Source organism: Rana temporaria, chromosome 1 (assembly GCF_905171775.1).
Source record: "Rana temporaria chromosome 1, aRanTem1.1, whole genome shotgun sequence".
In the NCBI taxonomy this organism is placed as follows: domain Eukaryota; kingdom Metazoa; phylum Chordata; class Amphibia; order Anura; family Ranidae; genus Rana; species Rana temporaria.
Window position 1 is genome coordinate 310,148,518 of NC_053489.1, and position 13,897 is coordinate 310,162,414.

A 13,897-nucleotide genomic window follows, 5' to 3' on the forward strand; every position below is an offset into this window, starting at 1 on the left:
ACCTTGATCCAACATGACCACTCATGGAAATCGTGCCCACCAAATAGTACCTAGCAACAGCCCTGAATAAGGGGGAGTCTATTCCCCCCGTAATGCATTGGCTTGATGTACATGTTGCTACTTTTTAATAAACATCTACAAACCAAATTTTAGAGGATGCATTTCTCTGGACACTGGGCGCTCCTTACTTTTTATCTAAGTAAATACATTTGTGGATTGCACAAAAGGAATTGCTACATGTGTGGCCAGCTCGGGATCAAATCTAACAACATATCTTGCTGAATAAACAGTTTTTATTGTTGGGAATTCACCTTTAGAAGCTGCTCATTCTTTGTTTTCATGGTAAAATAAGCAGTCTGTTTCTCCTCTGGCATATTTTTAATAATGTTTTCAGCTGCTCGCTTCTCATGTTCAATGTCCTCCTCCACACCCCGAATAAGGTCTTCTTTCCTGCAACACAAAATTAATGTATGAAGTTTATGTACCGATAAGGTGAACAAAAATGATGTTAATGGAAATCTATGGTCACAGCACACACTCTGTATATCAGCCTTGTGAGAACATTACAAACAATAGTTATATTCGACAATCCAACATAAGCTTACTTGAAATATTACAATTTTAGGTTGTGACTTCTCCTCTAACTTTTCTAAGGACTACATATCCCATGGTAACTTGCTGCCTGCAAGCAATGATTCCTGTACTGACTCTGCCTTCTGAAAATCTTCCTGTTAGCACCTCTGTAGTCCAGAAGGCAGGCTCTTTGAAATGTTTGACGCAGCAGTGCCTACTCACATGGTATAGTCGATATGCGTCACAGAATTCACAGAAGTAAATGTGGGGATTTTTCACAATGTAAGTTTACAAACTTCAAAATCGTTTATGATTAATAAGAGTAGTATAGAAATAATAAGGTTTATAAAAAAATAAATACATTTTGTATTTTGACTATAGATATGCTTTAACTTTGATGATTTTCTGATATAGTCAGACACCTCAAAATAGCAAAAAAATTGGCTAGCCAGCATTCATTTAAATCACCACTAATGTTTACTAGAAAATACATGCATTTTACCTGTTTCTGAAAAGCAAGGTATTGTTTGGCTGGCCATAAATGGCCTGATCTGATGCCCAATTTAAAGTTTGGGTGAGTATTGTGCAATTGAATGGTCCACTTTGTTGGTACAAACTATTGCTTTTGATGTGCGCAATTGTTTTTGGCAACAGAGATTTCCCATCTTGTTAGAAAAATTCTGAGCAACCCATTTAATCCTTATCTTAGAAGTCGTACGCTGCGCATTTACAGCTTTAATCTGCTGGGCAAGTTTAGCGGCATCTAGTTTGTTTGTATTGCCAGCCAATCATGGAGGAGAGTGCTATGGTTATTAAGTGCTGCAGGGCTGGGCCAATTTATGGTCATGGGGGTATGAATATTATATATATATATATATATATATATATATATATATATATATATATATATATATATATATATATATATATATATATATATATATATATATATATATATATATATATATATATATATACATACATACATACACACACACACACACACACACACACACACAGGATATAAAAAGTCTACACCCCCTTGTTAAATTGTCAGGTTCCAGTGATGTAAAAAAAAAAAAATTAGATAAATAATTTCAGAACTTTTTCCACCTTTAATGTGAGCTATACACTGTACAACTCAGTTGTACAACAAACTGAAATCTTTTAGATGGAGGGAAGTAAAAATAAAAAATAAAATAATATGGTTGTATAAGTGTGCACACCCTTAAACTAATACTTTGTTGAAGTACCTTTTGATTTTATTACAGTACTCAGTTGTTTTGGGTATGAGTCTATCAGCATGGCACATCTTGATTTGGCAATATTTGCCCCCTCTTTGCAAAAACACTCCAAATCTGTCAGATTACGAAGGCATCTCCTGTGCACAGTCTTCTTCAAATCACCCCACAGATTTTCAATCAGATTTAAGTCTGGGCTCTGGCTGGGCCATGCCAAAACTTTAATCTTCTATTGGTGAAGCTATTCCTTTGTTGATTTGGATGAATGTTTTGGGTTGTTGTCATGCTGAAAGATGAAGTTCCTCTTCATGTGCAGCTTTCAGAAGCCTGAAGATTTTGTGTCAATATTGACTGGTATTTGGAACTGTTCATAATTCCCTCTACCTTTACTAAGGCCCCTGTTCCAGCTGAAGAAAAACAGCCAAAAGCATGATGCTGCCACCACCATGCTTCACTGTGGGTATGGTGTTCTTTTGGTGATGTGCAGTGTTGTTTTTGTACCATAAATCTTTTGGAGTTATGGCCAAAAAGTTCAACCTTGGTTTCATCAAACTATACCACATTTTCCCACAAGCTTTTGGGAGACTTCAGATGTATTTTTGAAAATTCTGTCGGGCTTGGATGTTTTTCTTGGTAAGAAAATGCTTCCATCTTGCCACTTTACCCCATAGCCCAGACATATGAAGAATACGGGAGATTGTTGTCACATGTACCACACAGCCAGTACTTGCCAGATCCTGCAGCTCCTGTAATGTTGCTGTAGGCCTCTTGGCAGCCTCCCTGACCTGTTTTCTTCTTGTCTTTTCATAAATTTGTGAGGGACGTACAGTTCTTGGTAATATATATATATATAATTTTTTTAAGATAACAAACACCAAAGGTTTTGCACTGACCAGCCCCAAGCCTCCTTTTCTTAAGTCCCTTGCTGGTGCTCCTACTCTAGTTTGAGAGCCCCCATAGGAAGCGGCTTTCTATGGGTGCATTTGTGTGGGCTCACTGCCGATTCCTGCTGCCTGTGTATATAGACACGGACAGTGGGGCTAGGCCCCACCCTACCCCATCCCCCGCTTCCTTATCATAGGGTTTGATTGACAGCAGCGGGAGCCAATCTGCCCATTGAGGAGGAAAAGCGCTGAGAAAAAAAAAATTCCCAGCTCATTTAACAGCCAGCCTGCAACAAACCAAATTACCCTAAGAGTTCTAGTTAAAACCAAGGGGCTTAGCTTGCACACATTTGCAAATACATGCATAAGCTGAGAGAGAACGTGAGCTATTTTATGAAGTCTTGGAAATTTAGTATTGAAAACATGCGGCCACGTGTTCTTAAATTCCCTGCTGACAGCTGAATGTAAAAAAAACACTGCCCCCCCCCCCAATGCATACCAGGCCCTTATCTAAGCTTGCAGCCTGGCAGGTCAGGAAAGGGAGGGCCCCTTTCCCACAACTCCGGCCCGCAGTTGTGGGGGTCTGTGGACAGGGGGCTTATCCAAATCTGTAAGCCCAGTAAACAACATGGTTGTTAAGGAGCAGTCCGCCGAAGCATCTTTAACAAAGAATAAGTCATTAGCTGAAAGTAAAAAAAAAACACATGCGCCGGCAATACAAAAATGTGAAAAAAAAAAACAGGAGTTTCCCCCCAAATCTGAAAGGCCTGGTATAAATGGCATGGGGCCCCCCCACACAAAAATCTATACCAGTCCCTTACCTGAGAATACAGGGACAAGGTACTTTGGGGGGGGGGGGGGGGCAAAGCACCCTCCTCATGTTGAGGCCTGGAATGTTTCGGGGGAGGGGGGGGTTGCACGTCCCCCTTTCTTTCCTGGCCGGCTGCTTGCATAAAGGTCTGGTGCGGATTTTGGGGGGACCCCACGCCATTTTTTCATTTTTGGTATGGGGTTCCCCTTAAAATCTGTACCGAATGGAACTTCCCCTTTATAGTGCCATCGTACGTGTTGTACGTCACCGTGCTTTGCTAGATAATTTTTTTAAAACAATGGTGTGTAGGCAACGTTGTTTTAATGATGAAGTTGGGAAAACTTTGTTTTTTTGGACATGCTGAAAAACGTTTTTTTTTCATGCTGAAAGATGATCGTGTGTACGCGGCATTAGATTTAGAGCGACTGCACTTCCAAGTGTACTTTCAGTGCACTTGTAGCGCAAAGGGGATTTGCCTTTCGTAAATAACCCCTATAGCAGGTTTATGCAATTAGCGGACCTCCAGCTGTTGCAGAACTACAATTCCCATAAGGCATAGCAGGACTCTGACAGCCACAAGCATGACACCCAGGGCCAAAAGCATGATGGGACTTGTAGTTTTGCAACAGCTGGAGGTCCGCTAATTGCATATCCCTGCCCTATAGTATAGCACTATGTAGTTTCTAGGAGCAGAAAAAAAATGCTAACAGCTTCTATCTAGAGGCTTAAAAAAATGCCAGTGTGCATGGAGTCTGAAGGTTCAGAAATGACACATATTTATGTTACTTTCATTCTAGGTTAAGAAGTTAGAATCAGAAGACTTTGGAAATCCTGTCTAGGATATAGTCAATCCCTAGCAATAAATATTATAGAATATAGCTGAATACTGCTGAATTATTCATTTTGTTTAACTGCATGGATTGAGCGCCACTATAAACATAGATGCCACTAACCTGATTTGTCTACAGAGGTCAGGAAGTGAAAGATCTAATCATGTTGCTCTCTTACTTCCTCATTGCCTGAAGATTGGATTAAGCCCAGCAACGGACAAGAAGAAAAACTAGTCAATCTTTTGCCGAAGAAGAAGTGTTAACACCTGTTGTCGAGTACAAAGGTTAAAGCGGAACAAGGTGTTGTTATGCTGCTGCATTACTCCTTGCCCATGTAGGTCAGTGCTGTAATCCACACAAACAAGCTTGCTGCACGGGCTAGAATTCCCCGAAGGTAGGAGAACAGATCACAAATTGGACGTTGTGTTGCTTGTTTCTTTTGGAAATATATCTAAAAAATTCTGTCTATTTTTCCCCAACTGTAATTCTGTATGTTTTTCATTCATGTGATATAATTCATTAAAAAGGGAAGCAAGACAATTGCTAACATTAATGAGAAGAGCCGAAAAAAAAAACTATTGCTGCTAAGGAAATTACACTTGGCTGATTTTGCTTGTAATGACGCAGTGTAGACAGCTTTTCATAAGCCTCTTTCAAGCTAAAATAATCACACATAATTATACTGCATCTACCTTTATACCAACTGCAAATCCAATTTCTAAGATTTTGATGTGGGAACTTTCAGCTATGTGTCTGTATTTGGCATTCGTTTTAGTATTAGTCCTTTAAGCTTTTTATAATCCATAATGGTTCTAAGTATACAGTATATGATCAATACTTTTATGTTAAACATATATACACATTACTATTTATTTTCTTACAAAGTCTGTGAATGATGCATACAAGTGCGACTGTATTTATTGCAAAGCTTAATGCTAATACATTTGCATGACTTGTATGATCAATTATCTTATACAGCAAAACCTTGGTTTGAGAGCATAATTCGTTCCAGAGACATGCTTGTAATCTAAAGCACTTATATATCAAAGCATTTTTTTTACAGGGTATAAAAGAGAAGAGAAGACAGTGTAGTGTAGCAATAAGTTGCTAAATGTTGTACCTTCATTAAATGTAACCATATTGCTACACTTAGAGGCTCCTCTCTTCTATTTTATACTCAGTTGTGACATGGCGCTACTTGTATATCAAGACATCGCTTGTATATCAAGGCAAAATGTATTAAAACATTGTGCTTGTCTTGCAAAACGCTCTCAAACCAAGGTTATACTGTATTACCTTATAAAAAGGTACATTTTTTTTTTTTTTATATATATACCGTATTTCTCGGCGTATAACACGCACAGGCGTATAACACGCACCCTAAATTTAAGAGGGGCGTTTTAGGAAAATAACTTTCCACAGCCCCCTGCGTATAACACGCAGGCACAGTTTACCTTCTATTTTCAGGGTAAAAAAGTGAGTGTTATACGCCAATAAATACAGTATATATATATATCAATCATATTTTATTGAAAAAAAATTCACATATAAACAAACATTCTCATAGCTGAAGAGAAAAAGATGTGATCAGGCTCACATTTAGGCAAAATAAAAGGTGGTGAAAAAAGCATTGACCAGTGTTCACTATACATGAATTCAAATAGCAGATAGGTTACAATCTAAACTAAAAGCACTGACTCTCATATCCTCATAAATCTGCCTATTCATGAACAGAATACTGCATACATACGCAGATCCCAGTAGTGTAAAGTTCACACTATATGGTGCATAGTGCCACAAAGGATAACGCTGCTGTAAAACGATACAAAATTTATATATATATATATATATATATATATATATATATATATATATATATATATATATATATATATATATATATATATATATATATACATACATACACACACACACACACACACACACATACATACATACACACACACACACGCGCAGTAACGCTCAATAAAAGGAATGTAGCTTTTCTGTATTGCAACAGTATAATCAGAAAATGACCTAAAAATTCTACTGTGGTCAGTCTAGCGTGTCTATTTAACGCGTGAACACCTCTATCGTGGATAAAATGGTGACAATCATAGGAATGTTTGAATTGCATTACCCACATACATGGCAATTGTTTAAGTAGCTTTAAATTACCGAACTGACAGACTAAGTTAAGGTTGCTTAGGGCTAAGCACAGTGAAATGTGAAGGGTGGGGCTTACACGTTTTCCCATAACTTTAAGGTTGGGTTCACACTTGAGAACGCATTTGGCTCACAGCAAGAGTCCGATGTGTCTCCATACACTGTTTCAGGTCTGATTTCAGCACAAATTTTGGTCTGTATTCGGACCTGAAACAGACCAAAAGACGCACAGGACTCCTGTGCAATCCGCACCGGAGCCGCTGCAGAGATGTGTGAAACGGCTCCATAGAGAGCCGGTCACAATCTCCTGCTATGCAATTTGGATGCGGGGAAACCCACATCCAATTCACAAAGGTTTGAACCCAGCCTAAGTCCAGCAGCAAAAAGAGGTCTTTGACAAAATAAGGGTGTGGTGGAAGAGTTCAGATCTATGAGGATACCCAACTAGGAGGGGAGGCCAAATAGGAAAAGTGTCAGTATCTCCTTACCTGCATTACAGAAACTCAGACCTCATGCACACTGCTCCTAAAATGATGTTTTTGGGACTTGGGCAAAAAACGCCATAACACACATCAATAAATGCAAATAGGGTTTATTAACTAAAGCTAGAGAATGCAAAATCAGGATCACTTCTGCATATAAAACCAGCCAACCTCCAACCTCAGCTTGTTCAATGAAGCTTTGACAATTAAACCTGGAAGCCGATTGGTTTCTATGCAGAAGTGAGAGTGATTTTTTTACTCTCCGCCCCGGGTTCACACCATTATGATGCGAGAACCAGCGCGATTCCAGTGCGGGTTCCCGCAACGCATCTCCCTCGCAGGAAGTTCACACTGCCTTTGTGAACCACTGAGGGTGTCAATACAAAAGTTAATGACACCACCAGATCAGTTTGTAGATCGTAGTGCGAACTGTGAATTCGGACAGGAATCGGATCGCATGGGTGTGAACACCCAATGCAATCCGATTCCAGTGCAGGTTCTTGCAGCACTTTCGTGCAAATCCAATGTGAGTTCAGCCATACAAACCAATTTCCTGTTTTGGCTATGGGACTGGAAATGAAGGGAAATCTCCGCAATGGGACACAGATGGCGAAAAAAAATCTGAAAGGTCTTATACCCCACCCTTACACTATCCAAAATGAAAAATAAATTCCATAATTCTACTTTAAGCTTTGACAATAAAACCTGGAAGCCGATTGGTTTCTATGCAGAGCTTCACGCAATTTTGCACTCCTCAGTTTTAGTAAATTCCCTCCCAGGTGTTGTAGATACTTGCTTTACATGCATTACCCTTAACCCCATGGAAGATGTGTATTGATGAGCATAGCCTTGGAACACAAGGATTGCTCAAAACCATACACAGTAAAACCTTGGATTGCAAGCATAATTTGTTCCAAAAACATGCTTGTAATCCAAAGCACTTGTATATCAAAGCATTTTTTTACAGGGTATAAAAGAGAAGAGAGGCACCTCGAAGGCCCCGTACACACGACCGAACATGTCTGCTGAAACTGGTCCGCGGACCAGTTTCAGCAGACATGTTCGGTCGTGTGTAGGCTCGAGCGCACAGGATTCCAGCATACATTTGCCCGCCGGGCCTTTTCCCAGCAGGCAAATATTTCCGGGCTTGTTTTAAAACAGCCCGCTGGAATCCTGTCCCCTCGGACATGTTCAGTCGTCTGTACAGACCTACCGTACATGTCCGAGCGCCCGCCATCCCTCGCATGCGTCGAATGACTTCGACGCATGTGTGGAAGCATTGAACTGGCAGGGCCGCCCACGTCGCCGCGTCATCGTCGCGGCGACGGCGCGGACACGCCCCACGTATTGTTTACGCGCGGATTTCTGTATGATGGCGAGTACAGCCACCATACAGAAATCCCCGGGCATACATGTACGGTAAAAACGGTCCGGCGGACCGGTTTCATCGTACATGTATGCTCGTCTGTACGCGGCCTTAGTGTAGCAATAAGTTGCTAAATGTTGCATCTTCATTAAGTAACCCTATTGCTACACTTATGCCGCGTAAACACGATCGGTTAAAGCGATGAGAATGGTCTGATGGACCGTTTTCATCGGTCAAAACCGATCGTGTGTGGGCGCCATCGGTTATTTAACCATCATTTCATTTAGGGCCCTTTCACACGGGGCGGATCAGTAATGATCCGCCTCCGTGTGTCCGTAAGCTCAGCAAAGATCCCTGCACACTGTGCAGGGACCGCCCTATCTTTTCTCCGCTCTCCCCTATGGGGGAATCGGATGAACAGGGACCGTGTGTCCGTGTTCATCCGATCCGCAGACGGAAGAAAAAAATAGGATTTTCTTCCGTCCGCAAAATCGGAGCTTTGCAGAGGCGGGTGATTACGGGTGTCAGCGGATGTTCATCCGCTGACACCCGCAATCACATAGGGACCAATGTATGTCCCGTTTTCATCTGCAAACGGATGGATGAAAATACGGACATATGGTGCGCACATGTGAAAGGGGCCTTACTGTCTACAGTTTGCTACAACAGATTTCATCAAGTGCTAGGAGATGTACCTGATCACTGCAAAACACTGGTTGCAAAAGGAGTTGGAAATTTACTAAAAGGATGAAGATCCTTCTGCAAGGGGTCTTATAGGCCCTTCAGATAGATCAATCCATATAATGTTTACCCAAAATAGAATTAGGAGTTTTAGGTGAAACCAAGTGTCATTATATAAGATACTAGAATTAAATACACAAAAAATTTAGGAGCATACGCTGTAAAACTGAAAAACTTGATTATTGGTAAACTTGTACTGCTAGAAAAGGAAAAGTTATAATAAGGACTCATGCAGAAAAATCATAATAGGCCCACAATAAAATGATGAGGCCTGTGGCTCCCTGGGTGTTGATAAACACCCTGGGCCGGATTCAGATACCTGAGCGTATCTGTCCGGCCGGCGTAACGTATCTCCGATACGTTACGTTACGCCGATGTAACTTTGGGCGCTTAGTTCTGTATTCAGAAAGAACTTGCGCCCATATTTACGGCGGTGTAACGTATGTGTTGCGGCGTAAGGCCGCGTAATTCAAATGGGGATGTTGGGGGTGTGTAGTATTTAAATTTGTCTTGACCCCGCGTTTTTTACGTTTTTTTTGAACGGCGCATGCGCCGTCCGTAAAATATCCCAGTGTGCATTGCTCTAAATGACGTCGCAAGGACGTCATTGGTTTCGACGTGAACGTAAATTACGTCCAGCTGTATTCGCGAACGACTTACGCAAACGACGTAAAATTTTCAAAATTTTACGCGGGAACGACGGCCATACTTAACATAGGATACGCCGCACATACCCCTCATATAGCAGGGGTAACTTTACGACGGAAAAAGCCGAACGCAAACGACGGGAAAAAAAAAGCGCCAGGCGGTCGTTCGTTTCTGAATCGGTGTAAATCCTAATTTGCATATTCCTCGCATAAAACATACTGAAGCGCCACCTAGCGGCCAGCGTAAATATGCTGCCTAAGATCCGACGGTGTAAGACACTTACACCTGTCGGATGTTCGGGATATCTATGCGTAACTGATTCTATGAATCAGTCGCATAGATACGACCGAGCGCACTCAGAGATACGCCGTCGTATCTCTTTCTGAATCTGGCCCCCTGAATATTACACTGGCATATTTTCAGCCTCTCACTATTAGTGTTGACGAGGCCTAGTAGTTTAATGTTTGTGCACTTTGTTTTGAAACCAAAAGAAAATGTTACAAATTACCATTAATACTATACTGTCAATTCCAGGAAATAAAGATGCATATGATAATTCTACTTTTGATGATGTGCGGAAGTGTGTATGCCGATTGTGTGAACAAGGTAAGAACTAAATTTTAAGTCAAAGATGTATATTTAATTTGACTGGATAGTATAGACTTGGGACTTATTATATTCTTTTATGTTCTTTTGGTTTTTATGAACATACTTGTTCTGTTCTATATATTACACTCCTTTTCAATAACCTGGTTCGTAAAAAATATATATCATTTTTTTTTCTTTTTAAAGGGGAGGCTCCGCTTATCTGTCTCATCCCCCCTCCGCTGCCACATTTGGCACCTTTAGGGGAGGTCGCCCTAGAGTTGGGCCCCTCCTCCTCCTTTCCCCATGGCTGGGCCCTTCAGAAAGCACAACATGCATGTGCAGTAGAGAACTGGCTGTGAAGTCGCAAGGCTTCACTGCTGGTTTCCCTTACAAACAATGGCAGTGGCTGAACCTGAAAGCCGATGGAAAAAATTGAAAAACAGAGAGATATAGAAGAGAAGAGATACAATGCATCTCTCTGTAATTTTAGATCTAAGGGATAAACTTCAGTCTGTAAATAAAGTCAGGTTAACCACTTAAAGGGGTTTTAAAATGTTTTTCTTATTTTTTAAAAATAACAAACATGTTATACTTGCCTCTACTGTGCAGCTCGTTTTGCACAGAGTGGCCCCGAACCTGGTCTTCTGGTGTCCCCTCGGCAGCTGTCTCTGGTCTTCCCCGCAAGAACTACACACATTCATGCGAGAGAGCTCGCATTGTGTGTAGCCCTTGCGGGCGCGCTCCCGTGATACAGCGAGCGGCCATAGCCGCTCACTGTATCACTCGGTCCCGCCCCACGGCGCGCCGCATCACTGGATGTGATTGACAGCAGCGCCAGCCAATGGCTGCGCTGCTTTCAATCCATCCGCTCTAGCCAATCAGCGGCCAGGCTGAGCGGCGAAGAGGATGTCGGGACTTTCGAGGGGTCAGGTAAGTATAACGGGGGCCGGTATACTCTGAAGTTTTTTCACCTTCATGCATAGAATGCATTAAGGTGAAAAAACTTTTTCCTTTACAACTCCTTAACCACTTAAGGACCGGACCAATATGCTGCTAAATGACCCAAGGGGTTTTTACAATTCGGCACTGCGTTGCTTTAACAGACAATTGCACGGTCGTGCGACGTGGCTCCCAAACAAAACTGGCGTCCTTTTTTCCCCACAAATAGAGCTTTCTTTTGGTGGTATTTGATCACCTCTGCGGTTTTTATTTTTTGCGCTATAAAGAAAAATAGAGCAACAATTTTAAAAAAAAATCAATATTTTTTACTTTTTGCTATAATAAATATCCCCCAAAAACATATATAAAATTTATTTTTTTCCTTAGTTTAGGCCGATACGTATTCTTCTACCTATTTTTGGTAAAAAAAAAAAAAAAAAAAATCGCAATAAGCGTTTATCGATTGGTTTGCGCAAAATTTATAGCGTTTACAAAATAGGGGATAATTTTATTCTTTTTTTATTTTTTACTACTAATGGCGGCGATCAGCGAATTTTTTCGTGACTGTGACATTATGGCGGACACTTCAGACAATTTTGACACATTTTTGGGACCATTTCATTTTCACAGCAAAAAATGCATTTAAATTGCATTGTTTATTGTGAAAATGACAGTTGCAGTTTGGGAGTTAACCACAGGGGGCGCTGTAGGAGTTAGGGTTCACCTAGTGTGTGTTTACAACTGTAGGGGGTGTGGCTGTAGGTCTGACGTCATCGATCGAGTCTCCCTATAAAAGGGATCACTCGATCGATGCAGCCGCCACAGTGAAGCACGGGGAAGCCGTGTTTACATACGGCTCTCCCCGTTCTTCAGCTCCGGGGAGCGATTGCGAGGGGGCGGCTAGAAACGAATAGCCGCGCCCTCATCCCCGATCGCTCCTGAAGCCACAGGAACCGCCGCATGTACGGGGGGGGGTCCCGATCGGACCCCCGACCCACATCTAGGCAGGGACGTACAGGTACGCCAATGTGCCTGTCCGTGTCATTCTGCCAACGTAAATGTACATGCGGTGGTCCGGAAGTGGTTAAGGACCAAGCCTTTTTCTGACATTTGTTGCCTACAAGTTAAAATCTGTATTTTTTGCTCGAAAATTACTTAGAACCCCAAACATTCTATATAATTTTTTAGCAGCGACGGTAGAATGACGGTCATTGCAATATTTTATGTCACACTGTATTTGCGCAGTGGTCTTTCAAACACAATTTTGTGGGGAAAAAATACACTTCAATGAATTAAAAAAAACAAAAAACAGTAAAGTTAGCCTAATTTTTTCGGATAATGCGAAAGATGATGTTACGCCGTGATAATCGTAATCTTTATTCCAAGCAAAAAAAAAAGTGATTCTCATTTTATCCAGAATCGTGCAGCTCTAATATAAAGCCCATTTAGATTTGTCTGGCAATTTTGAGCTTATCCTCACCCTTTCCTACTTTGTGAGCCTATTTTTTTTTTTTGCCCTCAAAATTTGAGTGGCAGTATCAGTTACCAAATAGGAAATTTGGAAGGGAAACTGAGATGCAACTAGTTTGTCAGATCGGCTGGAGGTTCAGTTGTACACTACATCTGTAATTGCCTAAATTGTGATAGTTGTCGTTCAGACATAAAGAAATGGAGTTTCTAAACTGGACAACAGAAACAAGGAACCCTAAAGGGGAGGACTGGTGGCAAATGAAGTCAGGGTTGTGCTAAAGGTCAGGGCCAGTCTATGAAACCCTTGAAGTTAGGTGTGCAGCTGCAGCAGGGTCATTTTAATTGGGGGGGGGGGGGGGGGAATCGAAAATAAAATGTAAATATTTTATCTACAGCAACTAACAAGAAGAATGGATCTCATCTGAGGGTACCATAGAGGAAAGAGGGACATATGAAGGACAGAAGGGGTTATTATCCACCACAAGTAACCTCAAGCTAAAACTATTAGCTCGTGCCTGTGTACCTACATTTCTGAAGACCAAGTGGAGCTGAAAAAAATCTCCCAAGATCTGCATCTAATAGCGGTCACACAGCCCCAAACAGGAGAACATGGTAGGAAATGTGCTAGGACAAGTGTCAAGGTCTGGCCACGAGCAGGCAGAGCAATAAAGCTGCACCACGGGAGAAAAGGAGAAAAACTGTCCAAAGAGTAACTTTCTCTCCTAAACAGTACTGCAAAGTAATAAATAATGTAAACACAAGTATCACAGAGCCAGTCCAAAATAAACTTAAAAAGGGTAGGATAGGGATGGCTAGGAGTTACAAAAAAAAGGGGGTAGATATAAAGGCCCCATTACTCACCTATCAGTAGGACAATGGGACAACAATATTTTAGGCGGGAAATGCAGTACCCCTGCCTCACTTGCTTTGGAAGAGCATATCCCTGAAGGGGTCTTCAGGGACTAGAATATAACTTTATGGATTGCCAATGCCCTGGACCTGTACAGCATCCTGCAGCTAACAGAATGCAGTGCTAATGAGGAGTGCCTAATGCAAGATTCAGTGTTTAAATTGATTTTACAGGCTGGCTCTGCATCTTCCATCTTCTAAGTGGGTCCGGGTACAGTCTCAGTAACATGCCTGGGGAACCAATCTGGA

The 13,897-nt window shown here is 41.5% G+C and overlaps 2 protein-coding genes across 2 annotated transcripts in view; one reads left to right on the plus strand and one right to left on the minus strand.

The window, feature by feature from the left end:
- Positions 1-13,897, minus strand: part of IFT74 (intraflagellar transport 74) — a 136,518-nt gene that overhangs the window by 67,559 nt on the left and 55,062 nt on the right. The window contains exon 9 of the mRNA XM_040358623.1: positions 312-450. Within this exon, the coding sequence (XP_040214557.1) occupies positions 312-450 (139 nt within the window). The remainder of the gene's footprint in view (positions 1-311; positions 451-13,897) is intronic.
- LRRC19 (leucine rich repeat containing 19) overlaps positions 4,510-13,897 on the plus strand; it is a 28,150-nt gene continuing 18,762 nt past the window's right edge. The window contains exons 1-2 of the mRNA XM_040358633.1: positions 4,510-4,733; positions 10,277-10,348. Of these exons, the coding sequence (XP_040214567.1) occupies positions 10,286-10,348 (63 nt within the window). The 5' untranslated portion in view covers positions 4,510-4,733; positions 10,277-10,285. The remainder of the gene's footprint in view (positions 4,734-10,276; positions 10,349-13,897) is intronic.